This window comes from Coturnix japonica, chromosome 14, assembly GCF_054131305.1.
Source record: "Coturnix japonica strain WE chromosome 14, WE-NBRP24, whole genome shotgun sequence".
Classification (NCBI taxonomy): Eukaryota; Metazoa; Chordata; class Aves; order Galliformes; family Phasianidae; genus Coturnix; species Coturnix japonica.
In genome coordinates this window covers 16,809,785-16,818,358 of record NC_140676.1, presented here as the reverse complement: position 1 = coordinate 16,818,358, position 8,574 = coordinate 16,809,785, and the positions used below count along the sequence as shown (strand labels likewise).

General features: G+C 51.2%; 2 protein-coding genes across 4 annotated transcripts; both read left to right on the top strand.

Annotated features, from left to right (window-relative positions):
• The first annotated feature begins 38 nt into the window (after nucleotides 1–38).
• LOC107318625 (actin, cytoplasmic type 5) lies at nucleotides 39–1,983 on the top strand. 2 transcript variants are annotated; one of them, XM_015872686.3, is made up of 2 exons: nucleotides 39–78; nucleotides 471–1,983. In XM_015872686.3, the coding sequence occupies exon 2, from the start codon at nucleotides 479–481 to the stop codon at nucleotides 1,607–1,609; it is 1,131 nt and encodes a 376-aa protein (XP_015728172.2). In that variant the 5' UTR covers nucleotides 39–78; nucleotides 471–478; the 3' UTR covers nucleotides 1,610–1,983. The 2 variants fall into 2 exon arrangements, with proteins under 2 accessions (XP_015728172.2, XP_015728174.2); XM_015872688.3 differs by having other exon boundaries at nucleotides 39–90.
• On the top strand, nucleotides 39–7,292 carry UBL7 (ubiquitin like 7). Of its 2 annotated transcripts, none has more exons than XM_085515909.1 (11): nucleotides 39–78; nucleotides 471–2,815; nucleotides 3,117–3,236; nucleotides 3,899–3,981; nucleotides 4,102–4,186; nucleotides 4,629–4,686; nucleotides 5,194–5,327; nucleotides 5,717–5,766; nucleotides 5,915–6,082; nucleotides 6,213–6,335; nucleotides 6,743–7,292. In XM_085515909.1, exons 2-11 carry the CDS (start codon nucleotides 2,632–2,634, stop codon nucleotides 6,878–6,880), a joined length of 1,143 nt encoding a protein of 380 aa, XP_085372035.1. In that variant the 5' UTR covers nucleotides 39–78; nucleotides 471–2,631; the 3' UTR covers nucleotides 6,881–7,292. The 2 variants fall into 2 exon arrangements, 1 of the variants encoding a protein (XP_085372035.1); XR_001557416.3 differs by lacking the exon at nucleotides 39–78 and having other exon boundaries at nucleotides 2,578–2,815; nucleotides 6,743–6,995; nucleotides 7,072–7,292.
• Nucleotides 7,293–8,574: the final 1,282 nt, after the last annotated feature.

Here is an 8,574-nt window from a genome sequence, read left to right as displayed (position 1 = left end):
CGGGGATATAAAAGAGGGAGCGCGGGGTGGGGCCGAGCATTCGCGGGTGAGACAGCATTGGGTGGGGTCGTGGTACAGGTGAGAGCTGAGGTGATGCCGGGCCTTTGCGTTGTGATTTGTGTTATAGCTGCTTTCTTTGTGCCTTTTACCTTTGGAAGTGTGGGGGAGGATGCTCCGTGCGGGGGTCGTCCTTTGTTCCCTTGGGTGTGGGAGGGAGGGGCTGCCTAACATCACTGAGGGGAGGGAGGAGGCCTTGGCGGGCCTGTGGCTCTTGGCATCCCTTTAGTGGAGGCCAAATAGCTGCTATGGCCATAGACCGTGCCCTTCTATCCCTATAGGGGCACGTTTCCTAGTCATCTCAGGGACGGTGCATTATCTCTTTATGTATTTCTAGTGCACGGTGTTGGATATCTGTCCCCTTGATGGCTTGTTTCTTAGTGTGATCACCTCTTTGTCCTCTTTCACCCCAGGCCTAATCATGGCAGATGAGGAAATTGCTGCCCTGGTGGTGGACAATGGCTCTGGTATGTGCAAGGCAGGCTTTGCAGGGGATGATGCTCCCCGGGCTGTGTTCCCTTCCATCGTGGGACGCCCCCGGCATCAGGGTGTCATGGTTGGGATGGGGCAGAAGGACAGTTATGTGGGGGATGAAGCCCAGAGCAAGAGGGGTATTCTCACCCTGAAGTACCCTATTGAGCACGGCATCGTCACCAACTGGGATGACATGGAGAAGATCTGGCACCACACCTTCTACAATGAGTTGCGTGTTGCTCCGGAGGAGCACCCCGTCCTGCTCACTGAGGCCCCGCTGAACCCTAAAGCCAACCGGGAGAAGATGACCCAGATCATGTTTGAGACCTTCAACACTCCAGCTATGTACGTGGCCATCCAGGCTGTGTTGTCTCTTTATGCCTCCGGTCGCACCACTGGCATTGTCATGGACTCTGGGGATGGTGTCACCCACACGGTGCCCATCTATGAGGGTTATGCTCTGCCCCATGCCATCCTGCGTCTGGACTTGGCCGGCCGTGACCTGACTGATTACCTCATGAAGATCCTGACAGAGAGAGGCTATAGCTTCACCACCACGGCTGAGAGGGAGATCGTCCGTGATATCAAGGAGAAGCTGTGCTATGTCGCTCTAGACTTTGAGCAGGAGATGGCAACAGCTGCCTCATCTTCCTCCCTGGAGAAAAGCTATGAGCTGCCGGATGGGCAGGTGATCACCATTGGGAACGAGCGCTTCCGTTGCCCTGAGGCCATCTTCCAACCTTCCTTCTTAGGCATGGAGTCGTGCGGCATCCACGAGACCACCTTCAACTCCATCATGAAGTGCGACGTGGACATCAGGAAGGACCTGTATGCCAACACTGTGCTGTCTGGGGGTACCACCATGTACCCTGGCATCGCTGACAGGATGCAGAAGGAGATCACAGCCTTAGCACCCAGCACCATGAAGATCAAGATCATCGCCCCACCGGAGCGCAAGTATTCAGTCTGGATCGGCGGCTCCATCCTGGCCTCCCTCTCCACCTTCCAGCAGATGTGGATCAGCAAGCAGGAATATGATGAGTCTGGCCCCTCCATCGTCCATCGCAAGTGCTTCTAGAGGGGCTGCTGGCAGTCACCCGGGGTGCCCCCACAATGGGGCAGGCGTGGGAGGAGGTGTTGCAGGCTTGTCCTTGGGAGCTCTCCCTTCAGCTTGGACCAGTATTGTTTGACTGTTACTTATGTTACGTTCTAATTTGTTGAGGTACTGAGTAGTAACATACAGTGTGCATTTAAATGGCCTTGCTCCAGTTCGGACCAGTTCATGACTAGAGAGAAACAGCAGCTGTGGTTCTGGGGCAGCAAGTAGATAAGGAGTTGTTCACGTTCCCTATGTTAACACTAACAGGATGCCACTAAAGTAGGTCCGTCACCTTTAGGTTTGTCACATCTGACTTGTTTGTAGGAAAGCAAATAAACTTAGGCTGAAAAGTATCCAGAGTCTTTTGCTTTCTTTCAGGGTGGGTGTGAGGGCTTAGACCCAGTGCTGGACTTGAGCTGTTTGCAGCAAACACAGTGACCCAATGCAAAGCTTGCAGTGTGAACCGGCTGCACGCAGACCATTTTAAGAGCTATTAAGGGTAAAACCTTGGCTGGTATGCAGCCCTTGCAGCCCTTCTGGACTTTCATGGTAACTTGGCTTTATTTAGAACCAATTCCTGTTGGAAAAGAGCGCTGGCACAGGTTTTGTGATGAGAGGAGCCTCTCCTTATTTGGGAGGGTGACAAGATGTGGCAGTAAGTGCCCAGAGCTGCTCAGCCTAAGGAATGGGGTCCCTCTTGCTGTAGCAAGCCGGCACCCAACACTCTCTTCACCCCCCCCCCCCCCCTCCCCACGCCCCCATAGGAGGCAAGTGAGCCAGCGCTGCCGCCCTCCCCCTTTTAAACCCTCAGCCGGCCGCTCATTGGCTCGTTGTGCCACCTCGTCGGCAAGCCGGCCAATCGGTGGCGTCCTCTTCCCACACCAAGCAGACTACATTTCCCAATGCGCACCGCGCTTGAGGACTCACTTCCGTTTCCGGCGTGATGCAGGAAGAGAGACGCTTAATGGCGGCCTAGGCGGGTGGGTTGTGTGTGTTCGGAGATGGCCGTGTCCGAGTGGCACATCGCGGTGAAGCTGGCGGACCAGCCCTTGGCCCCCAAATCCATCTTACGGTTACCTGAGACCGAGCTCGGGGAGTGCCCGCTGGGGGGGTGCAGCATCTCCCACCTCAAGCAGCTGATCACCGGGAAACTGCAAGAGTCCGTCCCGGACCCCGAGCTCATCGGTAGGTGCGAAGGCTGCGGCCTAGTCCGGCCTATCTATTAGTGCTGCGGCCTGGTCAGGCCTCCTATTAGTGCTGCGGCCTAGTGCGGCCTCCCTGTTAGTGCTGCGGCCTAGTCCGGCCTCACTTAGTGCTGCGGCCTAGAGAGGGAGGGAGCAAGATGAAGGGAGGGAGCAAGATGAAGCTTTATGGCTCTTTGCATTGTGGTTTTCGTGTGTTGTGTTAAGCTGTGTGCATGCAGAGCAATGTCTTAAGGAGCACGGGCTCTTTCTGAGTGTGCTGTATGTGTTTGTTTTCTTTATAGATCTGATCTACTGTGGCCGTAAGCTGAGGGATGACCAGACGCTTGATTTCTATGGCATCCAATCTGGTTCCACCGTTCACGTCCTGCGCAAGTCCTGGCCTGAGCCTGATCAGAAACCAGGTGAGGAGGAGATGGTGCAGATTGCATTGAGCATGAGGAGCTGCTGCTCTGTTTCTAGGAGCACAGCATGAGGTTTGGAGGTGGAACTGATCTGCTTGTTTGCACTCAAAGCAGTTAATGGGCATTACTCTTATCTTGCTGATGTATGGAATGAAAAGACATTAAAGATCATCAAGTCCAGCTGCAAGCTGAACATCCCTTCTTTAAGTAGCTCTGATCAATCTTAGTGTTGCTAGAGAATCAGAATCCAAGTGTCTCATTAGTAGAGCCTTATGTGTGTCGGGCTATAGAGTCTTAGTGTTGCTAGAGAATCAGAATCCAACCATCTCATTAATAGAGCCTTATGTGTGTCAGGCTATAGAGTAAAAATGACCAGTTTTAGAATTATTTCAGTGTATTTCCTTTTATGTGTGTAGGAGTATATGCTCTTCTATGTCTGGAAGTTAGGAATGTGGCCATAGCCCTTGGTGGGCAGTTGCTTGTTAAGCTGGAGTAACAGCACTGGGACAGTTGTGATCTGTATCCTTCCTTCCAATTGAATTCAGGAGGACTAAAGAATCATTGTTGCTACTGCAGCTGGGAGGTACAAGGAGGGTGTAAAATGGCTTGTGAAGCTGACAGAGGGAGGAGCATGTTTTGATCTGTTCTTTTTCTTTCCTCAGAGCCAGTAGACAAAGTGGCAGCGATACGGGAGTTCCGTGTCCTTCACACAGCCCTACACAGCAGTCCTGCTTACAGAGATGCGGTGAGTGGGACTTTGTACATCACCACCTTGGTGTCTTTTATCTGACCCCCTCTCTAAGGAAAGACCCTCACTGAAACCTTGCCGTGTGACACTGCTGATTGATTCTGATTTCTCTTGCAGGTGTTCAAAATGCTGGGGAACAAGGAGTCATTGGATCAGATCATTGTTGCTACTCCTGGCCTTAGCAGTGACCCAGTTGCTTTGGGTGAGTCCAGGTGTTACTCAGAGGGCCTGGAGAAAGCCAGATGAGGATGGCTTTAAAATAAAGCAAATACAAGATAAGTTAAACACTGAATCCTTTCTGAAAGTGTTTAGTTTCTCATGTGGGGTGTGATCTCAATCTCATGCAGCCATCTGGGGTGAGCTGGGTGCCAGACTCGATCCTGCCTTAAAGTAGAGGCTGCCTGCACTGAAACACAGCCTGTGGGATCTGCTGGGGAAGCCCTGTGTCTGGTGGGTGTGGCTGTGATTTAGTCTGTCTAAGAAGGCACAAAAGGTTTCTGAGAACAATAATAGAGTATTTCTGGTGTCTTTTCATGACTCGTTTCCTGAAAAACAACTAATTTGCTTTTTTTCCCATGGTTGGACTGGCTCCTATATGTCTCGTATCCTGTCTCTTATTGGTCATGTTTCCTGGTCTCTCCCAGGCGTCCTGCAGGACAAGGATCTCTTCTCAGTGTTTGCAGACCCCAACATGTTGGACACGTAAGTTCATATAAGCTGGCACGGTGACTAAGCAGCTCCTTTGTTGTAATCCTGTATTGGTCACTTCCCTCTGGGTGGGAAAAAGCATTCTGCTGCTGTCTGCCAGTACAGTTACACCAGGACAGAGATCTGAGGAGGGTCTAATCTTCCTTAGCATTAGATGCTTCAACATAGTATCTGTATAACATGTATCTGTTGACATAGTGGAAGCAGGCTCATTCTCTCCTCCAGATCTGGTAGCTCACAGCAGAGAGTTGCTCCATGAGAGCATGTGGGAGATGTGTACAATGGGAGGGCCAGCATGGGATCAAGATGGATCCCTGACTTGTCTGGCTCTGTGGGGAGGTGTTTGTTGTTGGATAGCTAAAGGTAATATCAGATCGAGATGGTGTTGGCTCAACTAGTGAGAGTGGTTCTGCCATTCTTGCTGTAAGTTCACTAGCATCAAGCCATTCCTTCCTTAGTTTCTCTGTATACACAATTTGTTCTTCCACCCTGTCTCTCCAGGTTAATACCGGCTCACCCTGCACTTGTGAATGCCATTGTCCTTGTCCTGCACTCGGTGGCAGGCAGCACCCCACTCCCAGCCCCAGAGACATCCTCCCGTGGCATGTCCTCTGGCTCCTACCGTGACATGCCGGGTACGTTCAGCCTGTGGCCATGCAGATGTGAGAGGGAGCTGCAGAGATGATGTGCTGCAGGATCTGTTACAGGCAAATCAGTATTTTACTGGTGCAGGGATGAAATAGAAAAGTGGTCTGGGCACCTGAGCTTGTGGTTTGACAGAATACACTGAGAGAGGCTTATCTGGTGTAGTTCAACCTCAGGGCCTCTCTGAGCTGTGTGTGTACCACCACTGTTGGTAGCAAATAGATGTGGCCTCTGTTTTGCACAAGTGATGGGCCTGAGCTGTCTTGTGTTGACCTGTTGCAAGTGAACTTGTTAGTGCTGAGCTCGGCTGTGCGAGCAAAGCCTCCACTGGATTCTCATCTGGTGTTCTGCATCTTGTTGAATCATCTCTCTATCACAGGTGGCTTTCTGTTTGAAGGTCTCTCTGATGATGAAGATGACTTTCACCAGGTAATTCACAGGCTGGATTGGGTGGAACAACTATTTTGGATTTGTGGTAATGGTTTTAACTTTGTAGCTCTTAAAGTCTCTAAAGCACATGAGCCACATGGTAATGGGACGTGTCCACTGACAGCAGATGCCTGTTTTCTCCATGCAGAGCACAAGGTCAACACCATCCAGCAGCACTTCTGGTTCTCGCCCAGCTTCCCTTGGTTACTCTGGGGCTGCTGGACCACGACCAATTACCCAGAGTGAGCTGGCAACTGCATTGGCACTGGCCAGCACACCAGAGAGCAGCTCCCACACACCAACTCCTGGTACCCAGGTACAGCACCAGCTGGGGCTGTCCTCCTGCCCTGTAAAGCCAGCACTTGACTGAGTGCAAGCCCTGTGTGGATCTGGGTTCCTGCAGCAAGTGCTCTTCTGAGTTGTATACAACTTGTCTCTCTCACTAGGGTCACTCCTCTGGGACCTCCCCTATGTCATCCAGTGTCCAGTCAGGAACACCCATCACCAACGACCTCTTCAGCCAGGCCTTGCAGCATGCCCTGCAGGCCTCAGGGCAGCCCAGTCTGCAGGTCAGTATCTAGGCCTCCTCTTCTTTTGGGAACCTGTGAGAAAGCTCCTTATCACACTCAGCACTGCAGGGTAGAGGTGGCTCTTCCAGCTATCTCCTGTGGCTGGACTTTAGGTTGGAAGGAGTGTGACTGGTGAAGAGCTTTTTTAGGTGGCATGATAGATGTGTGCAGAAGGACTGGATGGAGGTGGGAGAGAGGGAAATGGGAGAGGTGTGCTGGTGGGTTTAGGGTGTTACCAACAGGACTTAAAACTTTCAAGACCTGTTTGCACACTTGGAATTGTGCTTGTGATCTAGAGAGATGGGAGTAACCAGCATGGTGGAGTGGGCTTTGGAGAAGGCTGTTTTTTTTTTTTACTGCTTGGACTCTTGCACTTACCCTTAGCTTCTTTTGTTTCCTGTTTGTAGAGCCAGTGGCAGCCACAGCTTCAGCAGCTACGAGACATGGGTATACATGATGATGAACTAAGTCTCCGGGCCCTGCAAGCTACTGGAGGGGACATTCAGGCTGCCTTAGAGCTTATCTTTGCTGGTGGGGCTCCGTAGCTCTGGGCAGGAGGGGCTGGACCACCATGTGGCACTGCTATTCCTTGGTCTGGGACTCAACCCCAAAGCTCTCTAGGGAATGGAGCAGCTGAAGTGGCTGCTTCTATCCGTGCAGGTGGGTTGTGGGCTCCTGTTTGAGAGCACGGGGCAATCTGAGGACAGTTCCTCCAGCTCCTGTGATCTCTCTCCAGCCTTCTCCTCATTCTGACCACCATTATTGAGACCTCAAAGCCTTGATCAGCACGGATTAAAACGCAACTGTGTGTGCTGGGAAGATGTAGCACGGTTCTGCAGTTAGATCTGGTGACCTGCTGTACTATCGCCTGCTGTTTCATTCCTGCCCACCTGGCACGTCTCCTTTTGCTGTTGTGGTCTCTCCCTGTGTTTGACTGTATTAAATGGACTGTATCCACTTGCCTGTTGTTTGTGATCTGTGCTGTCTTAGATTCCACATCTTCAAGGCAGCACGTGTTTGTTGCATCGCAGCTGGACGTGGTCTGCCTGTTATAGGACTGTTATTTCAGCAGAGGGCACTCCTCTTGCAGAACAAGCTGCTGGCTATGGCCATGAGCTGCCCGAAGACCACTGTGTTGGGATTGAAGCTGATCTTCCCAGTCTTCCTCCTTTAATTAGGCCTGTAAAGAACTCATTGTGCTGTGGATGCTTGCTGAGAAGGTGGCCCAAAGAGCATCTCGTCTCCTTTTCAGCAGCAATGTTTCTATATTCTACTGGGCAAAGCTTTTTGCAGTGCTGCAGGAACAAAGGTGCAGGAGTTCACGGCCACCACAAGGTGACAGTAGAAATGTAACAGGGTCGAGGCAGGTGCTGAAGATTGCAGGGTACTGCTAATGACTGAATGGGAGAGGCACATTGTTCTGAGCTGGTTTGTTGGGTTGTAGTGAATATTTTCCAATGTATCTTCTAGTTCTGGGTGTCACGTGTGAAGTTCTCAGGAGCTGCCTACAAAGGCAATCAAATGCTTGTAATTATTTGGTGGAAGCTGAGATGAATTGGAGCCAGAGGTAGAGCTGGCGTCGCTCTGAATGTACCATCAAGACTGACAGAGCATGAAAATAGGAGCTGGTTCGTCTGAAATGCCACCATGTGACACTAGGGAAGCTCAGAGCAGAAAATGGTCCCTTACCTTCAGGCTACCTGCGTTCCCCTCTAATTCCTTTCAAAGCACAACTGGTGTCTGCTGATACGATCTCAGCAATGGCACAGCAAATGCTGGATTGTTCTGTCCAGGATGGCTTATTGACTGCTAGAGTTTAATCCTGTCTGGAGGATTAAAGCTCCCAGGAGGGGAAGAGACTGCTTTTATTTTTCAGTATGCAGTGGATAAGATCTGATGAGTATCAGAAATCTCGTGACTTTCTTAACTTGATACACCCTTCCTGGTTACTTTCCTCATTACCTGCTTTGGAAACCTATTCCAGATGATGACTGTCATTTGACACATACAGAAACCGATGACTTTATTCCCATCCCTGCTGCCTCCATTCCTTGCTTTGCTAGGGATGGGTCACATATGTAGAGCACCCTCCCTCCCTTTTCTGCCCTGCTGTCAGCCCTCAATCCTCCCAGGGCTAACTGAGGATTAGCTGTATCGCAGATGTCGTGGCGATGCTGAAGTTGGGAGCCATAAAGCTCCCCCAGACCTGCATGGGGCTGGCAGGGCTTGCTTTGGGTCT